At 32.7% G+C, this 25,344-nt stretch overlaps 1 protein-coding gene across 1 annotated transcript; it reads left to right on the top strand.

Annotated features, from left to right (window-relative positions):
* Positions 1-332: 332 nt before the first annotated feature.
* Positions 333-22,961, top strand: LOC111696946 (transient receptor potential cation channel trpm; the record flags this gene model as incomplete). Its single annotated transcript, XM_023466763.1, is given in 26 exon segments — positions 333-390; positions 608-771; positions 2,001-2,067; positions 5,873-5,927; positions 6,374-6,453; positions 7,016-7,203; positions 7,696-7,839; positions 7,959-8,055; positions 8,120-8,263; positions 8,702-8,805; positions 9,426-9,624; positions 9,756-9,897; positions 11,217-11,321; positions 12,323-12,426; positions 13,368-13,406; positions 14,361-14,473; positions 15,163-15,223; positions 15,566-15,691; positions 16,603-16,692; positions 17,036-17,262; positions 18,706-20,147; positions 20,521-20,648; positions 21,319-21,496; positions 22,032-22,153; positions 22,489-22,541; positions 22,706-22,961. Coding segments are annotated over 26 exon segments (4,259 nt in total), but the record flags the coding sequence as incomplete, so codon positions are not given.
* Between the last annotated feature and the right edge of the window lie 2,383 nt (positions 22,962-25,344).

Raw genomic sequence — 25,344 nt, 5'->3', positions numbered from 1 at the left:
TAATGTATAATGTATAATGTATAATGTATAATGTATAATGTATAATGTATAATGTATAGTGTATAATGTACAGAGATATATCAATTAGACATATCAAAGAAAAAAGTTTTGATTTCTGTAGATACTTCTAAAACCATATTTTTGTAGAAATGAAGCACACAAATAAAAATAAAAATTTTACTGTAGAATAGTCAAGTTTATTAAAAGAATAAATGTGTTAGCTATCTAGCAAACTACTAGTGTACTGTAAAATGTATTGTTTTCGAAAATAAGTGTATCTTAAAAAAGTATTTTTTAAATCAACAATAAATTTCATAATCAAGATCTTTCAGGGCAGGCGGCGAAAAATCATGGAATAACTTTTAAAATACAAAATGAAGATTCACAAAGGTAGCAATTCATTTATTCCTACTTTTGTATTCATCATATCTATGAAACCTGCTGTTGTAGATCTTTGATATCTAAAACTATAAAATTAATGATCTCATAGTCAAAGTTTGAAATATCAAAGATTTTTACCATCAGTATGCAAAGATACTGCGTTAAAAAAATTAGATTTTGTCTTCGCTTTCTTATAAATTTTTTCATAAAAAAATTATTTTCTTAGTTTTATCTCGGTCCGAACGGGAACCTCCGTCGGAGAGTCTGTGTATGCCTCAACCATCCTCGCCATGGAGGACGAGAGGAGGAACTCCACCGACCTCAACGACCAGCAGTGGATCTTCAACAGGAAGAAGATTGGACTCTCCAGGAAGTCTAAGAAGACTTTAGGCAAGATTTTTTTTAATAAAACAAACACATTTTTTTCATTCAAACAGGTATCTTTCTATTTGCATTTTACCAATTTATCTATTTATCATTAATTCTCTTAAGTTTAAATATTAAGCTTAATCTTTATTTCCTGATTTATTGAATCTAATTTGTCCTCTTGTTCTTTTCCTTAAAGACTTGATGCAGTTTAAGAAAGTTTCCGCTGTTATTGTTGTTTTCAACTTTTAAATCAGTTTGGTAAACTTGGTAACAAAAAGGATTCAAGTGGGTTCAGTTTATCCTAACATTTAACATTATTTATGCAGACACCCTTACCAACATTTAACAATTTATCTAATATTTCTTTTCAATTGTAGAAAACATTGGGAAACTAGGAACGTTTTGTTGGAAACTTTAATCTTTTCAATTGTAGAAAACATTGGGGAACTAGGAACGTTTTGTTGGAAACTTTTATTTTAGGGATTTCTTGAAGAATTCATATCTCTAATATTCAATCGTAATTTCGAACAAAATTTTCTTAATTTAGAACAAAACATTCGTAATTTTGAACAAATATTTTCGTAATTTAGAAAAAAATGTTTGTAATTTCGATCAAAATGTTTGTAGTTTTAAAAAAAACGTTTGTAATTTCAAACAAATTGTTCCTAATTTCGAACAAAATGTTCTTAATTTTGAATAAAATGTACATAATTTCGAACCAAATGTTCTTTCTGAAAATACATGTTCCCTGTAACTCTTAACTTCTTTTCTTTACGAGATCATTTGAAATATTAGTCAGAGACTGAATTTAGGACAACAGACACAATTCAACATTCAGATAGTTATATTTAAAAAAATGTCTAATTCTTTATGGGTAACCCTGTAGAACACAAAAATAGATATTTTGTTGTACATAGATGCTAAGCTGGATAACATATATTTTGTTGTATATAGATGCTAAGCTGGATAATATATATTTTGTTGTATATAGATGCTAAGCTGGATAATATATATTTTGTTGTATATAGATGCTTAGCTGGATAATATATATTTTGTTGTATATAGATGCTAAGCTGGATAATATATATTTTGTTGTATATAGATGCTAAGCTGGATAATATATATTTTGTTGTACATAGATGCTAAGCTGGATAATATATATTTTGTTGTATATAGATGCTAAGCTGGATAATATATATTTTGTTGTATATAGATGCTAAGCTGGATAATATATATTTTGTTGTACATAGATGCTAAGCTGGATAATGAAAGATCGAAACTGTCCACTCTAGTTTTTATTCAAACACATTTTAACAGGTAATAAGTTGTATATTTGCTTATTTTATCGTAAAGGAATTAACCCTTCGCTACAAACTAATCTGCAGTTCCTAACTGTAAATCTTTGAAATTTGAAATTAAGTTGTTTGAATTCATAGTTTGAAATATGAACTAGGTTGCATAGATAAAAAAATTAGAAAATTTGAGTTTGTGGCAAGTTTTCTGTTCCTTTCTTTATTCCCTGCATATATAAAATGCTATGATGTGGGGGGGAGGGGGGGGAGTGCAGTGGTAAACCTTAAAAGTAAGCACTACTTGACCTTAAAAATGTCAAAAATAAATTAAATATGAAATCAAAGTTTGCAATAAATTTTTAACTCCCTTCTTTACACTTTATACTTAAATAGCATGAGCTGGAAAGGGGGTGGTGTAGGGGGGGAGCGGATGGTGATATTTGTTCTTTATTCATTTATTCTTTTCAACAAAAACCAATTCAGTTGATACATAATCTACAATAAATATCATTATATAATTTTTCCTTTAAAAGTATATTGTAAGCACAAACCGGGAAAATACAGAAAATTATAGTTCTGATATATTCACGGATAAAAAGTCTTATGTGATTTAAGAATCAAGAGTTTGAAAATTCATGTAAGCATTTTTTGAAAGTAAAAAATAAGAGTTTCTTGAATTCTGGAACTTGATTCCGTCTCTGTGGTTCAAATTGTATTCTGCTCACGTGGAACTAGGTTCGGTCTCTAGAATTATATTCCTCAAAGGATGGAATTAATTTCCCTATAGTTGTCCGTATAGTATGTCACTTTACATAAAAAATATTTTTTAAGAAACACATTTAATTAAGAGTTGAAACTTTCTGTGGGTTAAAGAGTGGTTTTAGGCACGATACACGATTAAGGTTCATTCAATTTATAAAATGTTAGTTAGAATAATAAGGCACATTTGTAAGAAAAAACTTTAAAATAATTAATTTTAAAATTATAAAATATTAGAATTTATATTGTCAGTGTAGGTTGATAAAGAACGCTTGTACAAAGAGAAAATGAACAAAGATTTAAAAATAGAAACCAAGAACTTGAAGTCCGGTGTCCGAATTTAATAAAATTGAGCCGCGTCTTAAATCCCCCAAAAACCGGTTTCAATTGAGCACCGGCTTAAATCTTGAAATATTTAATACAATTTTAGGTGGAACCAACCATATTTGAGCCGCGGCTTAAATTTAAACCGCGGCTCAAATTCTTTAAATTCGACCTCAGGAGAAACTTTTATAAATTAAGTATTTTACTTTCCAAATAAATTCAATCTTTTCCATCCTAAACATTAATTTCATTGAAAATATCGGCTGAAAGTTTCAAATTCAATATTCTATATTTTTATATAAAAGTTTGGGTAAAGCAGGAAATTTGCTGTAAAAGATGGCATTCTTTCTAGGTTTTTAATGTGAAAATATCTGAAGGATATAAATATAGATATACATTTATCATTAAAGTACATAATTTTACATAGATAAATTCTTTAAACTAAAACTTTAATGACGGGATTTGCCAAGCCAACATTTGTCGTCTTTAATTATTATTAAATTTTTATTGTATGATATAATTTTTAACTCATACAATTGGTGGTGTTTCGTCCAATAGATAGGGGGAAAAGTATTAACGACAACCAAAAATAAAGTAAGCCTTATACAGTAATCTAATTGGATGGTTAGGACCATATTTCTCAAAAGAAATTTGTCAATAAATCAATGCTAAATTCGATTATTTCGTTTTCATTATTATTTTGAATTTCTTATCTTCTTTGAATTTATTCGCAGATTTCTTCAAATTCTTCAAATGTCGTCTTTTCAATAATAATTCAAGAAAATCTGCGAAAATCTTTGTGTATAATGAGAAACCAGAATAATGAGAAAATAGAAACTAAAAATTTAACAATATTACTTAATTTCGATGATAAGATTAATTTTTATTTTCTCAAAATGTTCCTATACATTACGATTTACGTCTGTAGTTTATTAAAGAACTTTTTTTACATGTTATGATCGTCGTTATTTAATAATTTAAAAAAAATAATTCTGAAAACGTATCCACCCCCAAAGTAGGAGTTTTGAACGTCGAATTTGCGCTCAGGATTTACAGATCTTTAAAAAGTTTAATATGTCTCAAATGAATTCAAAAGAAGTTTTTCACAACACTGCATACTCAGTTCAACTACCTTACATAGCCGGTCTGTCCCTTTAATCTTATACGCAATTTACTTTAGTTTGCCGTGTGGTGTTGATTTGTTTCCAAACTTTCTTGAAGTCTTTAAAATTTTGTAAATTCAAATTGAATTTAAACATTTGAGAGGGTCCTTTGAGAAACCTGAAAAGATCAAAGGGAACTATATTGAAAAAGCATAAAAATAAAGTAGAATAAAATTGAATAACATTATAAAGGTTAGGATCAGTATGTAATAGAAATTTAACTTTTACTGAAACTTTAAAGGAATTAGTCGTAATCTATAAATCTATAAAGTTGTAATCTCTGTTCGTCTGTTTGTTTGTTTGTCCGATCATAACTCATGAACCCCTGTACCGATTTGCCTCAAATTTGGATTGGAGAACTGGGGTGAAACACACGAATGTTCTTAGTTTGGGTTTGAGATTCCAAGTTAAGAGGGTCTACTTTTATAAGGAAAAATAGCTAAAATCGTAATTTAAAACAAAGCGCGGGGAGACGGCTGGACTTACTATGACTACCCTGAGCAAAGCTCGGTTCTTGAGCTAACATTGAATAAAGTTGAGATTTAACTTAACTTAACTAAGAAACTCAAAACCAAGCTACGAACATTTCCATGGTTCTCCTGAGTTCCCCAATCAAAATTTGAGGCAAATCGGTCCAGGGTTTATGAGTTATAATTGGACAAACAAACAGAGATACTACTTTATATATATATATATAGATATAATAAATAGATTTTTTCTGTCCACAATTCGTCTCCGAAATAGATTTTTTCGGAATTTGTCTTTTCCTAGATGAGGTTTTCCGGAATTTCCGGAGTTTTTTTTTCAACTTTTTCATGTCACGAAATGCCCCTGAAGGAAATGACATGTGAGAGGTTTGTGCGGTAAAAGGTTATAAAGAATGAATGCTATTCATTCGCATGTTGAAAAGATAATCCTCTCCCGTGAATTATACGTGTTCACTGTTCATGTATAAATTAATCAAAGAAAAAGGAAAAGAGTTCAACAAGAATCGAAATTGCAAAAGTTTTGATTACTTTTCATAAGTTTATAAAGCCTGTGATTACAGGATGCAATGCAACCAATAAAATGCTAAAACAGGGGCGTATCCAGGAATTTTCCAGGGGGGGGCTTAACATTTTTAACTTTCAGACTAAATTGTGAATAACCCTTTGAAACTTTAGTTTTACTGAGTTTATGCCTCTCATACTAGACACAAAACCATCGAATACTTTTCAAGTGATCCTACATTCAGAGATGTCAATGCCCATCTTACAACGGTGACCGTAAACCTTTTTCTGATCAAGTACCAATTAAAAATATCAATGTTTATAATTTTGAAAACTCATTGTTTTCAACTGTGGGTACTTTACAAAAGTGACTTGCGCAGTTCTACTGCAGGAAAGCATTGAACACTTTAAAAACGTAGAAAAACGGCAAAATCTTTCACATTTTACTTTTAGAATTAAGGTTTCAAGTGTGCAGTTGTTCATCGTGCATTGCTATCGTTGCAGAAAGGGTCACTTGAACTAACCAGTCCCTTTAATAGATTCTAACCCAAATCACCCATTTGAAACGAAATGTTTAAATAGTTGTTTAATTCAGGAAGGAATGTGTTCACTACGTGAAAACTGATAATATTCACAAAAAACAAGATGAGGTAAGTCTCACATTGATGTTAAGATTGTTGATTATCATAATTTGCTCCGTATTATTGTATCACGAGATTTTATCAATAATTTCTAGGTTCCAAATTTTGACTATTTTAACATGCAGATATTATAGTTTGAAATATTAAAGGTTTTCGGTGCTTACTGCGGTAATTCGCAGCACACTGACCAAAGATTTAGTAAAATTTAGCGGAATTGATTTTGAGGCGTGAATCAATTCCTTAGATTTTAAACCCCAGTATTTGGGTTGGGCTCATCTCGTCATTCACAGTATTTCCAATTTTTTAATTACAAGGATATGAATGTAGAAAGTTCAGCAACCTCATCATGTAATTTCTTATGATCTTTCAGTTAAAAAGTTATGTCCCGATTCACAACAACCAATATATGCGAAGACCAAATTAATTTCTCTGATTCCAAATCTGGGAATGTTTAGTGTTTCTGTGGTCTGAAGAAATACGAGCATCCTCCTGATATTGAGCATAAATATATAGATCTCAAGAGCAGAGCTCCAAGGTAAATAAATATATAGATCTCAAGAGCAGAGCTCCAAGGTAAAAAAATATATAGATCTCAAAAGCAGAGCTCTAAGGTAAATATATATAGCTAAATTGCAGAGCTCCAAGGTAAATAAATATATAGATTTGAAGAGCAGAGTTCCAAGGTAAATAAATATGTAGATCTGAAGAGCAGAGCTCAAAGGTAAATGATCATTTAGATCTATAGAGCAGAGCTCCAAGGTAAGTAAATAATTATAAAGATATGAAGAGCAGAGCTCCAAGGTAAATAAATATGTAGATCTGAAGTACAGAGCTCAAAGGTAAATAATCATTTAGATCTATAGAGCATAGCTCCAAGGTAAGTAAATGATTATAAAGATATGAAGAGCAGAGCTCCAAGGTAAATAAATATATAGATACGAAGAGCAGAGCTCTAACTTTCTTTAGCCTATGTAAACCCCGGGCTACCCGCGAGTTTACTAAAACAAATCAGCCCATTCGTTCCAGCCGTTTGGCCGGCTGTAGGGAACATATATACGAATGTCTTGTTTTATTATATAGATATTTTATACTTCTAGAGAGAGTATTATAGAGGAGGAGGATGAAGAAGATGAAGATGAAAAGGACCAGGATGAGGATGAGGATGAGGATGAGGATGAGGAACAAAGTAGATCTGGAAGTACGTCCAGTCTAGAACAGTTGCTTAGCTCCATGGACAAGAAGATTACGCGGCGAGGGTCCAAGGTCGGAGTTGACAAAGAGAAAGGTTGGTTCGATATTAAAACATTTATGACGTTGGATTTATATTTTCAATATCTGCGCGCTAAAGTCAAATACGAACTTTTATATGAAAAGTCTGAGTGAAAAATATTGTTTCAAATTATTCTTAATGAAACATCAGAAAGAAATTGGTTGAAAATTAGATATTATAAAGATATAACAAATATTATGAAATTTAACTATATACGAATGCGTCGAAAAATAATCGATGACTTTAGGTTGCAATATCTGAATGATTTGTTTGAACTAAGTTTGATTATTTTACGGTACGAGTCGTATATTGCAACTTTCTGAATTTGTATGGAAGCTACGTTTTTCAGTATAAGTCGTTTTTAACAATTTTCTCCTTATAGACGCAACAGATAGAAATAAAATTAGTAGCGATCAAAAGCAATTATTTCCTATACCCCCTTTTATTTTTCGGTAACACTCCCTTTAAAAGTACGCTTAAAGTCCCTTTAACATTCCTTTTTTATAGAGAAGAAAAGAGATGGGAGTGGAATTTATCTAAAAGTAGAAACAAAGAAGCATGGAGCAAAAGAGATGAACAGAAAGGAGAAAGACGAGAAAAGAAAAGAAAAGGAAGTTATTGTACGCTGGAAACAGAATACGGCAATCAAAGGAAATTATTTAGAAAAATTAAAAAGTACAACAAGAAAAATCAGAATTTGAAATGTTTTCAACAAACACAATTTTATTTACATATTTTATTGTTTATTCTAAATTTGTTTTGTTATTTAGAGTTTCCAACAAATGCATTTGGAGTCATTCATTTCGAGGGATCAAACTCAAAACCTTCTTCTTATATCAGGCTTGCGGATAATACAACAATGCAGAGGTCTAGTTTTAACTATTTTATAAAACATTAAAAACATTTTTAATTGTGTTAATGGTATTTTTAGTGTTATGGAATTGATGAAAGAGCATTGGGATATGATGAAACCACGCCCCCATCTAGCGCTGAGTATTGTGGGTGGAGCTAAAAATTTTAAAATGGACGGACGTTTAAAGGAAACTTTCAAGAGAGGACTTATTTCTGCTGCAAGGTTCATATTTATTTGTTTAATATGGTAATACCATACTTAGATATTCATTCTCCTGAGCTGGGAATTCTTGTATTGTGGATATCGAGATCAATGCAATATCTCGATCTTTAGTTTAATCTTTATTTGATATCCCTTGAAATTGAAAATGCAACCAGAAGCCAGGGAATTTTGCGCTCAACCAATGAGGGCAAAATATCTATAATCAAGAGATAAAGCAGATTCTGAGTCCCAACTGTGGATATCAAAATCAAGCGATCGTAATTTTGGGATGGGTATCTAACACAAAAGTTCCCAGCTCTGTCTATCCTTGTGTCTATTTGGATATTCATTCTTCTGTCTATATTACATATTTACATTTTCTTGGCTACATTACACCTTGATGATATTCATTATCTTTTCTTCATCAACCTAAACCTGGATACGAAGTCTCTTGTCTAGATCAACACATGCCTGGGTTCTCAGTGGTGGAACTAATACTGGAGCAATGAAACTTGTTGGAGAAGCAGTAACAGAAGGACAGTTTCTCGTTCCTCAGGGTGCAGGTAGGTTAAAATTATATAGAAATTAGGTAGATAGGTTAAATGTACACAGAGATTTGGTAGGTTCAAGGTATAAAGAGATTAGGTAGGTTCAAGGTACCTAGAGATTAGTATAGTAGCTTCAAGGTATCTTATTTAAGTTCAAGGTATCTAGAGATTAGGTAGGTTCAAGGTATCTTAAGATTAGTATAGTAGGTTCAAGGTATCTTATTTAAGTTCAAGGTACCTATAGATTAGGCAGGTTCAAGGTATCTTAAAATTAGTATAGTAGGTTCAAGGTACTTATAGATTAGGTAGGTTCAAGGTATCAAGAGATTAGTATAAAAGGTTGAAGGTACCTATAGATTAGGTAGGTTCAAGGTATCACGAGATTAGTATAAAAGGTTGAAGGTACCTATAAATTAGGTAGGTTCAAGGTATCAAGAGATTATTAAAGTAGGTTTTAGGTACCTATAGATTAGGTAGGTTCAAGGTATCTTTAGATTAGTTAAGTAGGTTCAAGGTATCTAGAGATTTTGTAGGGTCAAGGTATGAGGCGAAAATGAGATTTTTGGAGAGGGATACGCCCCCATTCCCCCACCCAGTTTAGTTATGCCAGTTTAGCTTAATATTAAAGTTTCTAGGTTTGACGATGGGGTTGAAAGCTCTGGGTATTGCCTCCTGGGGATATATTGCTAATAAAGAGACCCTGATAAATAAGAAAGATTCTGAGATGAACCGAGCTCAGTATAATTCCAACCTGGAGATAAAATCTGGATCCAAACCTCCTTTGAGTCCGGATCATACACACTTTCTCCTGGTAGATGATGGATATAGAAACAGGTTGGCAAATAAAGAATAAATAAAAAAAATTTGATAAATTATATTATCCGGGTATGAAGGAGGGGGTGTTGGAGGTGGGATACATGAGTTTATCTCTAGGTTTGAGTTAAACCTAGTTAAGTATTATCTAGGTATGTAGGAGGAGAAGGTGGAGGTGGGATACAGGAGTTTATCACAAGGTTTGAAAAAAATCTAATGGAACCAGCTCCTAAGGGTTTAGGAGTCCCTGTTATTACTCTGATGGTGGAGGGAGGGTCGGATGCTTTAAATGAGGTAAAGCATTATTTTTGGGAATCTTGATCCGATTTTAATTGGATGAAAAAAAATCCAAATGTTTAAAACCTTTAAGAGGATCCATCAATGGAAACTGTTGACGTTAAGTAAAAAATATAAATTTTGTATCGACAGAATAAGAATAAGCTTCTTAATAATATTGTAAAAAATGTTAAACCTGAGATGGAATTTAAAGAATTTGAGCCGCGGTTTAAATCTGCCAAAACCCGGTTTAAATTAAGCGCCGGCTTAAATCTTGAAACATTTGATACAATTTTAAGTGGAACTAACCATATTTAAACCGCGGCTTAAATTTAAACCGCCGCTCAAATTCTTTAAATTCGGCCATTGATCTTTTAAACTGTCCTAATAATAAAAAACAAACAAGTTTTACTTTTTATTGGAAAGAAAATCCATCAAAGGAACTAAAAGACTAAGTTTTGCCACAAACTCAAAATTTCTTAGCCCTAATATCTTTATAATATATTGCTATAAACCTGTCATGTTTCAAACTTAGATAATTTGATCTAACAGTGTCCGAATTTAATGAATTTGAGCCGCGTCTTAAATCCGCCAAAAACCGGTTTCAATTGAGCGCCGGGTTAAGTCTTGAAACATTGAGTACAATTTTAAGTGAAACCAACCATATTTGAGCCGCGGCTTAAATTTAAGCCGCCGCTCAAATTCTTTAAATTCGGCCTCAGAATTCATAGTCTGAAATATCAAAGGTCTATTACATTGATTAGCGAAGATACAGGGTGTCCCAAAAACATGGGAATTCAGTGACGAATTCGATATCGTCTTTGTTAAGAATTAGCAATGTAATACCTAATTTCAAAAGCCATGATATTATTATGTCTGCTAGAGTTTATTTTATGAAAAGGGTAAATGACTGTAAAGATGTGTCTATAATATCTTTGCAAGATGAACAGTGAAGACGGACAAGTTTACTCTGTTTGTATACTGCAATTTTCTTGTTTTACTAAGTACAACCGTATGCAGTCAAAACATAAACAAACAAAATGTGAACATGGCAGACGAAACTCTTACAGATTAAAGCTTTCTCAGTAGGTATCACTATACTAGATCAAAGAATTATCTAAAAAGACGATATCGAATTCGTCACTGAATTCCCATGTTTATTGGGACACCTTGTATAAGAATTAGAAAATCAGAGTTTGTGGCAAAATTATGTGCAGTTGGCTTAAATTTTAATCAAACTTTTCTAAATCTTGGAGTAGAGTTTTGGATGTTTGGACAATAGTGCTTATTCTTTTTTATCTGAAATAGATAATTTTCACTTTCCTTTCTATTTGAAGGTTCGGGATAATCTAACTTGTGGTCAACCTCTTGTCATTATAGACGGGTCTGGTAGAAGCGCTGATATACTAGCTTATGCTTACAAGAATGCTGTCATGAATAAGGTAGCGCTGCTGACATGCAACTTATGCTTACAAGAATGCTGTCATGAATAAGGTAGAACTGCTGACATACTAGCTTATGCTTACAAGAATGCTGTCATGAATAAGGTAGAAGCGCTGACATACTAGCTTATGCTTACAAGAATGCTGTCATGAATGAGGTATAACTGCTGACATTCTAGCTTATGCTTACAAGAATGCTGTCATGAATAAGGTTGAACTGGTGACATACTAACTTATGCTTACAAGAATGCTGTCATGAATAAGGTAACGCTGCTGACATGCTAGCTTATGCTTACAAGAATGCTGTCATGAATAAGGTAACGCTGCTGACATGCAACTTATGCTTACAAGAATGCTGTCATGAATAAGGTATAACTGCAGACATACTAGCTTATGCTTACAAGAATGCTGTCATGAATAAGGTAGAACTGCTGACATAATAGCTTATGCTTACAAGAATGCTGTCATGAAGAAGGCATAGCTGCTGAAAAACTAGCGAATGCTAAAAAAATGCTGTCATGAAAAAGCTATTTCTGCAGACATTCTAGCTTATGCTTACCAGAATGCTTTCATGAATAAGGTAACGCTGCTGACATACTAACTAATGCTAACAAGAATGCTGTCATGAATAAGGTATTCATGCTGACATACTAGCTTATGCTTAAAAGATTGCTGTCACGAAAAAGGTATATCCGCTGACATACTAGCTTATGCTTACAACGATGCTGTCAGGAACATAGTTCTAAGTTTTTTTTGATTTTGGAGTCTAAAACTTTAATAAAAATAAATTGAACGAAACTGATTTTTTATTTCTGGAAACTATTTACTTGCGTAAATTCAAATCAAAGAACGGTTTCCAACCTGCACCATTATTATGTTTAATTATGTCATACATCCCGAAAATTAACTAGGACTTTCTTCTAGAAAATTTACGCTTAAAATTACCGATATTTTCAACAACTTTTCTGATACATTTTTTAATAATATATGTTGAAAATTAGGTAACTGGAACCTATACCATTAAACGTGGACATATAAAACACCTGGAGGATATGCTTGAAGAAGCATTTGCAGATAGACTTTCGGGACCCACCGGCAAAATCAGGTAGACTTTCGGGACCCACCGGCAAAATCAGGAAAATAAATATTTAAAATAGACTTTCGGGACCCACCGGCAAAATCAGGAAAATAAATATTTAAAATGACATAAAAAGGGGAAAAACTAAAGAAAGGTGGTCAACAAGTGGTTAGGGGAGTTGTAAATTAAATAAATGAATCTGATCATCATTCAAAAGGTACATAAAATATCTGTGGTCACCAAGGATATTAAGTATCTGTTGGTCACCAAGGATATAAAGTATATGTTGGTCAGTAGGGATATAAAGTATCTGTTGGTCACCAGGGATATAAAGTATCAGTTGGTCACCAGGGATATAAAGTATATGTTGGTCACCAGGGATATAAAGTATCAGTTGGTCACCAGGGATATAAAGTATCTGTTGGTGACCAGGGATATAATGTATCTGTTGGTCACCAAGGATATAAAGTATATGTTGGTCACCAGGGATATAAAGTATATGTTGGTCACCAGCGATATAAAGTATCTGTTGGTCACCAAGGATATAAAGTATATGTTGGTCACCAGGGATATAAAGTATCTGTTGGTCATCAGGGATATAAAGTATATATTGGTTACCAAGGATATAATGTATATGTTGGTCACCAGGTATATAAAGTATCTGTTGGTCACCAGGGATATAAAGTATATGTTGGACACCAGGGATATAAAGTATATGTTGGTCACCAGGGATATAAAGTATATGTTGGTCACCAAGGATATAAAGTATATGTTGGTCACCAGGGATATAAAGTATCAGTTGGTCACCATAGGGATATAAAGTATATGTTGGTCACTAGGGATATAAAATATCTGTTGGTCACCAAGGATATAAAGTATATGTTGGTCACCAGGGATATAAAATATGTGTTGGTCACCTTTAATTGAATATTTGTTGGTCACTTTTGTTTGAATATTTGTTTAAACAGGAAGAAAACGTTCATGAGCTGGATCATGGAGTGTCTAAGGAATATACTTTTATCAATATATTTTGAAATCTGAAATGAATAAAATAACAAGTTTAATATCTTTAAATTTGCATTTATGTAAACAAAAATTAACTCAAAATAAAATTTGTTTTTGTTCAGTTACATATTGTAATTTAGTTTGTCAAAGAAGAAATATTTATTAAACAAAAATTAGTTTCTGGGGATTACGGAATTAAGTATAGCTTTACAACAAACTCAAATGTCGATATCTTTACAACTTAATGGTGTAAACCTTTGATTATTTAATTTGACATAGTTTGAAATAATTAATGACTATGGCATTGGTTTCCAGAGATATGTGGATTAGAAAATGTCGCAAAAATTTAATTTTTTTGGAAATGAATGAATGGATGATATGTTTGATCTTTGTAAAGTGTAAACACTTCTTTTGTATAAAAAAGTCAATTCAAGAAAAAAAAATTCTTACATTTTGTAATTTTATTTTGATAAATAAGAAATATTCATTAAACAAAGAAAAGGGAATTCAGTCTTTTCCACAAACAAAAATTTTCTAATCCCTATAACTTTGCAACTTGGTTGTGTAAGGATTTGCAAATCAGAGTTGGTGAAAAGACTCACTTTCTTTTCTTCATATTTCAACTCCAGTACAATTTCATAATCAAGAATATTTCAAGAAACTAGTCCGGTTCAAAATTATTTTTTTAAAAAAAACATCTTAAATTACATACAGTTGCACCCATAAAACTGTGGAATAAGAAGACGACATTTAAGCAATCTTATGTGCATTTAAAGAGCAAATAGTGTTTACAGCGGCTTGAAAAGCATCTTCTCAAGTGAACTGGTTTGTGTACACTACACAACTGCTGTGTTTTGGACTATTCAACAGTCGTCTTCCAATTTCACAGTTTTATGATGCGTTCAAAGATCAAGGTTTAAATCTATATGTTGATATAATTGTATCCTGGTTTACAGTTACAGTGACCTCATTACTACATTTGATATCCAGAGAGAAGAGAACCTGGATACAAAGATACTCTCAGCTTTACTCAAGGGTAACCTGGATACAGTTCATCAACTATACCTAGGTAGGATAATTACAGGTCTCAACAAGAAAGAAAAACCAGAAAATTCTATATGATTGATTACCTTCTATATTATATTCCTCCTTATAACTACCGTTAACAGTAGACTGAATTTGTAACCAAAAATATATGTTGGTTCCAGGTTCCTGGTTCATCTTCCATGTTTTTTGAAATGTCCAAAGAGGAAATTAATTTAAATAGAAAAGGAAATGAAATGAAAATTTGGTAGTTTATCTTAAAAACTTATTTATTAGTTAATTTCTAACAAGATTCTGAGAGTAAGATATATGTGTACGATCTGATTACTCGCCTCAAATTATAATTTTCCAATCTTTCCACTTTTGCTGTCGAATACATGGTATAGGATAATACTGCAAATAGGTCAAGTTTTAAATAGAAAAATGATGTGTGCATGCCATCAAGATATATAGAGGGATAGGAAAATGATGTGCATGCCATCAAGATATATAGAGGGATAGAAAAATGATGTGTGCATGCCATCAAGATATATAGAGGGATAGGAAAATGATGTGCATGCCATCAAGATATATAGAGGGATAGAAAAATGATGTGCATGCCATCAAGATATATAGAGGGATAGGAAAATTGGAGACATGTGATCAATTCTTTCTACATTTTTCATTAATGTGTCTAAATTTATTTTAAAACTCATCAACAATTTTGTTCTCAAGCTATGGTCTGGAACAGAGTGGATATTGCAGAAAATAAAATTTTTAAAAACCGAACATTTCAGTAAGTATATTTCTATTTCTTTTTAATCGTTGAATTTTTAAAACTTATAAACAATTAAAGGGAGTGTTCGCGAAAAATGAAAGGGGGTATAGGCCGCCAGATGTCTCTACTCTCGATGCTTTGAATGATTACACGTGGCAGAGGCACCTAGCGGAAAAAGTCGTTTTAAGTGCATTATATATAAAACAAATAACAAATATTATGAAATATTAACTATATACGAATGCGTCGAAAAATAATCGATAACTTTAGTAGTAGTAATCTAATCTCATTTTAATTAAATATCATGATTTCAATAAAAAATATCATAACTTGAAATGGACCTAATTTCATCATTTTCAGATTTGTTGAGGAGAATTTAGACGATGTTTTTACCCAAGCTCTTCTCATGGATAGGGTTGGATTTATAGAAGTTCTAATCCTAAATGGGTTCTCGTTGTACAGGTTTCTCACCGTTAAAAAACTCAGGTTAGAAACTATATTTGAGACTGTTGTGCACTTTATCTCTCATGGTCACATCATAGGAAATTCCATTATAGACATGCTTTACATTAATCCTTGTCCTAATAAGCTGTATATTATATCACGGTTATATTAAGGTTTCATTGGTTCCCGAATTTTCTCCAAAAAAAATAGTATATTTCTAGAAAAAAGTTTTAATTTAAATGAAAACAAAATTGAAATGAATTTCATTCTATATTTCTGATTTGTAAAATAAAGATTATTATATCTAGACCATTGTAAGACAAATACACCAACATTTCATAATTATAATCTAAAAAGGCTCGAACCATCTCGATAAAGAGAAGATTTCTTTCTAAAAACTTGATAGCACTGTTAATCAAAATAATAGTTCTTGAATTTTGGTCAATTAACTTGTTTTAAATATCCTCATCGAAATATTGAAAAGTCAAAGTGTCAGACTTACACAATATTTTTTCACATAAATCCTGAAACGAATGAAATATTATTTTTGTATAATTTAAGATAAATAATGCTTTTAATACCACAAAAGAAAGATTAATACTATTCAGTTCTTTTCCATTGTATTTTGAGAAAATATGGTGTTCACAGAATTTTACAATTGTAAACTCAACATTATGCACATAATTCTCAAACTCAATTCTCAAATTCTCAAAACAAATTTTGTAAAGTAAATAGTACAAAATATATATGCAACACTAATTAAAATTTTAAATAAAATTACAACTTTCAAAACTATTTTTAATTAGTTTTAGAAACTATATTTGTTCTGAAATGAAAAAATATTCTAAAACTAGCAATGATGGTACGTTATGTTGCTTAATTTTCCTACTGCGGGCGATAAATTAATCTTAAACCCCGGCCCCAGCAGGGAAGATAATATTTATCAATCCTAGAATTCTGTACAATGAGGGAGCTGCGCAGCACAAGTATCTCATCTCTCAGATCGAGAAGTTTGTCGGCAACTGTCCCTACATCCATCTGAGGTAAAAATATTTCAAAATATATAATTCTTTATCAAATATACTGTAAGCATAATTTTCCCATCCTGTAAAGATTTACAACGATAAAATAGCTTTGTCTGATCAAGCATGTAGCAGATATCAATGTTTATAATTTGAAAAAATAATATTTTTAATTGTGGTTTCTTTTCAAAACTGACTTGCACATCTTTACTGCAGGACAACTAATAGTAATTATCAGAATTAAACACTTTTAAACACTGAAAAACGACAAAATATTCCACGTTATTGACCAGATAAAGAATTTAAGGGGTCACTTGAAATACCACGTACAGTCCCTTGATTTAATTTTTTTTTATTATTTTAGAACTATTCATAAATATCTGATTTATGTAATGAAAGCTCATCACCATCCCCAGTATCAGCTGGATAAACCTAGTCCCAAGGGAACTAAGGACGATGATAACGACGAGAAAACTTTTGAAGATCCGTACATGGAACTCTTCATCTGGTCGGTTCTATGCAATAAAACTAGTTTTCATGATTTCTTCTGGGTTAGATGCTCCAGTCCTCTCCTAGCCGCAGTGGTAGCAGGTTATTAAAATTTATGTTTTTAATGAAGGAGAGCAGGGGGTTATTGTAGTTTCTCTCAAAAGAATAACCTGAAATATTCATTGTATAAAATCTAAGTTTTAAAAGTGTTCTGTGGTCAACCGTACAGAGGCGTCCTTAGAAAGGGGGGACATCCCCCCCCCCGGAATATTTGGGGACGCACCCCTCCCCCTGGAAAAACTAGAGAGAGTCGGCACCTTCTTACCATTATTTTTTGTTTTTAAGAAGGGATTTTTTTTAATCCAGGAAAGGGCAAATTTTTTACCAGGGTGGGACAAACAATGACCCCCTAGACAAAAATTGTGAGCCGCCCCTGAGTTTACATAAAAGTCAAATTTCATAAAACATGAAATGCTTGATTTATCATACTCTATTATACATTAAACCTAAACCTTTTGAATCATTTAATCTATCCAATTTTTGAATATCTTTTAATATTTAATTTTTCAAAATAATGTTTTCTCTTCTTCATTTTTGTTTATCTTCTACTTACAAATTATCCATGTTTATCCACTTCTCGTTCTATTTCTGAATCACTGTTACTATCCTTATAAAGTTTACAAATAATATCATTAGACATTTATATCCTTTAGAACTCGATTTACTTCCAATTTTCTTATATCTTGCCAAACATCTATAACTGATAAATAGTCAATGTTTATCTTAGCTTTAAAATAATGGTTTTTATATTCGTAATTTTTTAATCAAATGCACCACACCACATCTAAAATAACACTCAGAATACTTTAAATCTTTATGAGAAATAATCTCTTGAATTTGGATAATTGAAATCTTAAATTAACCTCATTGATTAAATGTAAAATTCTTTAGTTTCAAATCAGAAAAATTAAGATGAATCATTTTGAAAAATTTTGTTTGTGCAATATTAAAATTTGCTTGCAAAAAATACTAGGTTTTTTGAGTATTGTGTGCTTGTTTTGATGTTGAAGCTCAGAGATAGTCCAATATAATATGGGACGCTCTGTAGAATAAAGGTTAAATTAATCTGTAGATTAACTAAAGATCAAGATCTATGCAAAGATTGAGATCAAACATTGATTTCGATATCTACAAAAGAAGAACCTCTTTATAGGAATATTCGCAACACACTTTTCAAAAGAGTTCTTCCTTCTTTGTATTTTCAAAATATGTTCTTCCTTCTTTTTATTTACAAAATTGCCGGAGATATCAAACATTTTAAAAATTTTGTTGTTAATTCATAATGGGATCTGGACATATTTTTCAATATTTCCGTCCATTCAGAAGTTGCAAAAATGGTAAATCACATTCCCGAATCTAGTAGTTCAAGATGTTTATTCACGTAATAATGCCACGCAGAAAAGTTGACATAGTAGTCGTGTTTAATGTTTAATGGTACACCCTTTTATAGGCATTATGAATATCTTTGAGCTTTGTATATTTCAGCTTCAATCTACTCTACCCTGCTGAAACTCTACTCAGCCCAGCTCATCAAAATATCAAAAATAAAAGATATGAAAGCAAATTTTGTTGCCAAAGCAAACGCCATTGCTGAGATTGCCTTTGAAGAGGATCGTGTGAAAGGAGTTAGTCTGATCTACACCAGATATCCAAGGTTCGGAGAACGGAGTTTAATAAACCTCGCTTATATTGGTCACCTTAGAGGGTTTATAGCAAATCCAGTCTGTCAGGAATACGTGGCTCAAGCTTGGAGAAGGGGGATGAGCAAAATGAATCCATGGCTCTCAACGATTACAATGTTTTTCCCTTTGCTCATTTTCACTTCAAACTTTCAGTTTCTAAAGCTAGGAGATGATGGAGGAAATCTTTCTCCCTGGCAGAAACTATTTGTATTCTATAGAACACCAATGGTGAAATATATTGGGCACTGTGTTAGCTACGCAGTATTTCTTCTCCTTTATACATATGTCGCCATGTTTGATTTTGAATGGAGATATCAGAATACAGAACTTGTTCTCTACATGTGGTTTCTTATCCTTATCCTTGACGAATTCAGGGAGCTTATTATCCAACCTTCGAGTTCGTTTTCAAGAAAACTTCGAGATCATATGACGAGTGTTTGGAATAAATTTGATATATTTCTCTATGTTACTGCTTCGATGAGCTTACTCCTCAAGAATTTCGCCGCGTCCTTTTATATTTCAAGGATCTTGTTTGCAACCAACTCTGCCGCGTTATACCTCCGTCTATTCAGGGTTTACCACGCTAACTGGAGTCTGGGCCCTAAACTTGTCGTCTTCCACAAGATGCTGCCTGAGATTGTTATTTTCATGTTTCTCCTCTTTATATTTATCCTTGGATACGGGACAGCTAGTCAATCATTGATCAACTCCAATATTGAGTTTAGTACGGAGAGTATACCGAGGATACTGAACGGTATTATCTACCTACCCTACTGGCAGATGTACGGGGAGCTCAACCTGGATCAGATTGAGGTAGAGAACCGGACTATCTGCTACGAGGAGGAGTTCTGTGAGCACATGGAGTACTACAACCACGTGACCCCGGTATTCCTGGCAATCTACTTGATCGCTGCGAACGTTATGTTGCTGAACCTGCTGATTGCCATCTTCACCTCTGTGTTCGAGGAGGTGCAGGAGAACGCTAAGGACGTGTGGAAGTGGGAGATGTACAGGTTGGTGGAGGAGTATGATCAGAAACCAGGTTTAGCTCCTCCCCTGGTTATCCTGGAGGACCTCTGGAAGATGTTGAAGGGGATCTGGAAGGTGACCTGCAGGAGAACAAAGGAGGACCTGGAGGGATACATGCAGAACACCCTGGAGACCTTGGAGATGTTTGAGAAGGATTGTTTGTTCAAGCATATTAAAGATATTGGAGAACAGGAAGAATCTAAACTAGACACAAAGGTAGTATTAAACAAACAAATAAAATGTTTTAGATCCAACACAAAACTAGTTAAATTTCTTAAAATATTTGATGCATTTAATTAACATCCCGCATATTTACTTGTATATTTTACTTCATTAACTTATTTGAAATCGTTAGAAAAGCTTGGAAGTAACTTTTTTTGAAGTCGAATATACTCAATGCATCATTTGTCGGATGCTTTTTTTTATTAAGATGAAATCAAAAAAGAATATTAGATCCTGTTATTCTTTATTGGATTTAACAAAATGACTTGTTAAGTTAAGAGGTAAATCGAAATCACGAAAATACGGATTATGATTTTGACGAATTAAGCGGAAAATGAAAAGTTTCTACTGATGATTTTTTGTTCAGCTGCGGTATGTTGAGAGCAAGGTTGACCGGATGCTGGAGATTCTAGAGTTTACTCCAACCTCGTCTCAGTGGGATTTTGGGGACGAGGTTCAAACTGCAGATATCTTGGAGATTCAAGGTTCAGACAGGTTGGTTCAGGAGCAATTATGATCTGACTTTTAATGTGTGAAAAAACAGTTAAAAATGACAAGGATGAAACTAAATCAATCATTATGGTAATAAGTAAAGTAAGTACAAATTATGTACAGGAACTTTAAGCGTAATTTAAAATTACCCTCCATGCAAAGATGGAAATTTCTGATTCACAACGGTACCCTTAAAAACATTGTCTGATCAAGGATGAATTAGATATCAATGTTTGTAATTTTGAATACTTACTATTTTCAATTGAGGTTTCTCTACAAAATTACTTCCGGATTTCTACTGTAGGAAAATAGGAACTAATATTGTGAATCGGGCATTGCAATCTTTGCATAGAAAGTCACTTGAAATTACGCTTACAGTCCCTTTAAACACAAAAGCATTGTATCATTCAATTAAATTTGAGAACGAAAACAAAGCTTTCGAATATAAAAAATTAAATATAGGAACTGAACAATGTCAAAAGTTTCAAATCTGCCCTTACCTCAAAAATCTAATTTTCTTGCCCTTATATCTTTTCAACCTGATGTCGTAAACCGTTGATTTTTCAAACTATGTTCATTATACTTTAATTTTAATTAAACGAGAGTTAAACTTTTGATAATTCGAACTTTTACTTATTGATCTAATAGAAAACGAGGATTTTGTTTTACCTAGTTCTGAAGAGGAAGCTTTAAAGTATGATGGTTTTATTGGTGGACGGAAGAAAGAGAAGAAGAAGGTTTTAGCTCCAGGTCCTGCTGGAGCTGCTGGTGCTACTGCTGGGGGGAAGAGAAATGTTAAGTTTGGGACGGATTCAAGGAAAGAGTTTGAAAAGGATGAGCCAGTAACCCAGGTCAAGTACTTTAAATAACATAAGTATGTTTGTCCCAAGGTTGTATACTAGGGTTCGTTACTCTCTATGCCCTCCAATGTACGAAAAATGTTGTCTGCTAAGCATAGATAGATTATAGATTACAAAGGCGAGAGTGACGTCATATGAGGTTTTTATCTATCTATGCTTAGGAGACAACATTTTCCGTACATTGGAGCGCTCCGAGAGCAACCAACCTTATTTTACAACCTTGGTTTGTCCCGAGAGGTGTATGAAAATAAACTCTATCCGTTTTTGATTCTTTGCAAATTCAACAAACATATACTTTTAAATGTATAAAATAAAAAATATCTAAAAATCTAATGGGTTAAAACTGGTTAGAAAGACTCAGCGACATTTGAACTAGATGACAAAGATTAGATTTTTTCGTTTTCTGATCATTTTTAATATGATAATCATTACAGGGATTCATTATTTTCATAAGAATGCGACTAAACAGAAATATTTTATGGTTCAGATTTCCAGTTTCCATTCCAATAAAATAAAAAGTTTATAGAGTAAAAACCTGAAGATTGAGCCTAGTGCTCACCAACTCTCAACCCCTGATCCTACACCCAGAAACCCGGACTTGGATTCACGACTGGACAAAATTGAAAACCAGATCCAGTCCCTTCATAGGTACAAACTCTTCTAAATACAACTTTTCCAGACCAAATTATTTACAATTTTACGAGAACAAATTCAATTTGAATTTCTAGAAAGGAAACGAGTTTTTGCCACAAACTCCGATTTTCTAATCCCTATATCTTTACAGCGTGATATTGTAAATCTTGGATATTTCAAACTTAAATTATTTGATTCAACAGAATTGATAGTTTGAAATATCTAAGGTTTACGACATCATGGGTTGCACAGCTATAGGGATGAGAAAATCAGACTTTGTGGCAAAAACTCAATTCCATTGAAGCAAAATTACAAAATAAAAAAAATTCCCAAGAATTGTTTGTTTAAAGAGATAGCTCGGAGTCTCTTGAAAGAATGGAGAGACTAGAAAACCTTATAAGAGGTAAACTCTTCATTTATGAATGAAAAAAGAGTGATTAGGGTTTTTAAAGCCATTTCATGCATTTGAGTCCTGTCATGTGCAATTTTAAATTTGGAATCCTTCTCTCTTACATTTTTTTATCTATGTTGTGAAAATTAGAATTTTCATATATTTACTATTTATAGCGCTGGTGCAGAAGAAAGGGGGAAAATAAATGAACAAGATATATTTGATGAAACGGGTATTAACTGAAATGTATATTTCGACACGGATTAAGTTCGTTAAATATTTGACAAGTATGAAATAATATGTTTATGTACTGGTTTATACAGAACATGTATCAGAGAATGATATGCTTTATTTTGAATTTAAGAATTTTTTATCGTTTGTAAGATTTGAAGTTTATTGTTTGAAATACATATATTAACACTGTTATTTTTGTAATTTGTATTCCCCCTGTAATACGAAGAACCTTTAAAGGAACTGTAAGCGTAATCACAATGACCCTTCATTCAAATAGGGGAATGCCAGATTTGTAACGGTGCCCTTTATTTGAAACTTTGACTGACCATTGAGGACGGAGAGCTCTGTGTATTCATCTCTAAAATGGCGCTCACATTGCCGGGAAACTGAAGTATTCCCTAGCGTACAGGTTGAACTCAACCCTGTATTCATCTCTAAAATGGCGCTCACATTGCCGGGAAACTGAAGTATTCGCTAGCTTACTGGTTGAACTCAACTCTGTGTATTCATATCTAAAATGGCACTCACATTGCCGGAAAACTGAAGTATTCGCTAGCTTACTGGTTGAACTCAACTCTGTGTATTCATCTCTAAAATGGCACTCACATTGCCGGAAAACTGAAGTATTCGCTAGCGTATGCAGATTGAACTCAACACAGCTGAATACATATTTTCCACAAAAATGCCGAAAATTCTATGTCTAACGAGGTTTTCAAAAATCAGAATGTATTCATCTATTTTTTGTAACTTGTTAAAAATAAATATTAATATTTCTTAAATATGAACGGCTTGCAAATTACGCCGACAGTACCAATAAAAGCATAAATAATGTTTTATAGAAATATTCTACAACTTTTTTTTACATAAACATGATTTGTAAGATACACGCTAAACCCCCTGGATCTAAGTATGTACTTCTGTATCGAAAATACACGCTAAACCCCCTGGATCTAAGTATGTACTTCTGTATCGAAAATACACGCTAAACCCCCTGGATCTAAGTATGTACTTCTGTATCGGAAATACACGCTAAACCACCTGGATCTAAGTATGTACTTCTGTATCGAAAATAAAAATAGACGCTAAACCCCCTGGATCTAAGTATGTACTTCTGTATCGGAAATACACGGTAAACCCCCTGGATTTAAGTATGTACTTCTGTATCGGAAATACAGGGTAAACCCCCTGGATCTAATTATGTACTTCTGTATCGGAAATACACGCTAAACCACCTGGATTTAGGTATGCACTTCTGTATCGAAAATACACGCTAAACCCCCTGGATCTAAGTATGTACTTCTGTATCGGAAATACAGGGTAAACCACCTGGATCTAAGTATGTACTTCTGTATCGGAAATACAGAGTAAAACCCCTGGATTTAAGTATGTACTTCTGTATCGGAAATACAGAGTAAAACCCCTGGATTTAAGTATGTAATTCTGTATCGGAAATACAGGGTAAACCCCCTGGATCTAATTATGTACTTCTGTATCGGAAATACACGCTAAACCACCTGGATATAGGTATGTACTTCTGTGTCGGAAATACACGCTAAACCCCCTGGATCTAATTATGTACTTCTGTATCGGAAATACACGCTAAACCCCCTGAATCTAAGTATGTACTTCTGTATCGGAAATAAACGCTAAACCCCCTGGATCTGAGTATGTATAATATCAATCATAAATTTATTGTCTTCTGTCGTGAATATGATCTTTAAATGGCTTATTGAACGATTTGGCAAAGAAAGAAAGAAGTTTAAAGTTGAAGTGAATCATGGACAGCAGGAAAATTCTGAATAAATTTCGTACAGTCGTCTCTGGAGTCTTATCCATTATACATCACAGGAATATAGTATAGGACGGAATTATATTACATCACAGGAATATAGTATAGGACGGAATTATATTACATCACAGGAATATAGTATAGGACGGAATTATATTACATCACAGGAATATGGCCAGGGAAGGAATTTAATAAATTGGAGAGAGACCGCTGAACCACCGATCGTCGGTTCGAATCCTGAATTACCGATTCAAAGTTGAAGTTTCATGATGAGGATTTGTAGATTTAAGAAATTTATCCCACTCTGTAAACATACTAATTACTGGTCTGGGTGTCTGTTTGTTTGTATCCAATAAACGTAAAAACGGCTGAGCCGATCGGGCCCAAAATTTGTGAGCCAACTCATATGACCCCAGGGAAGGTTTATGGATGCACAGAATTTCAAGAAATGTCGCCGAAAAATTTTATTTTTGTAAAATATTGAAAATATGATATTTAAAATCCGCTACCTTTTTTGTTATTGTTTTATAATGTATACCAAAAAAATGTTCGAAGATAGAGCAACAATTACAAGTTGAAATGGAAGATGGGCGCGAAGCGCCCTGAATGCCTTTAGGTAACAACTAATTCATTAAATTTCTGTGTTTATATTTAGTGGCTCTAGAAAAACGTAAACGAATTACGTATACCGTTTCTCTGGTTTGCGGAGAGCAGAAGATGTGAAATGATAAATAGATCTACAATATTTCTTCGGTTTCTACCATCTCTCGGCCGGAACACATAAATTTTTTT

The sequence above is a fragment of the Eurytemora carolleeae genome, unplaced genomic scaffold (genome assembly GCF_000591075.1).
Source record: "Eurytemora carolleeae unplaced genomic scaffold, Eaff_2.0 scaffold244, whole genome shotgun sequence".
Lineage (NCBI taxonomy): Eukaryota > Metazoa > Arthropoda > Copepoda > Calanoida > Temoridae > Eurytemora > Eurytemora carolleeae.
Note: the sequence above shows the minus strand (reverse complement) of the source record. Positions and strands in the feature narration are given on the sequence as shown.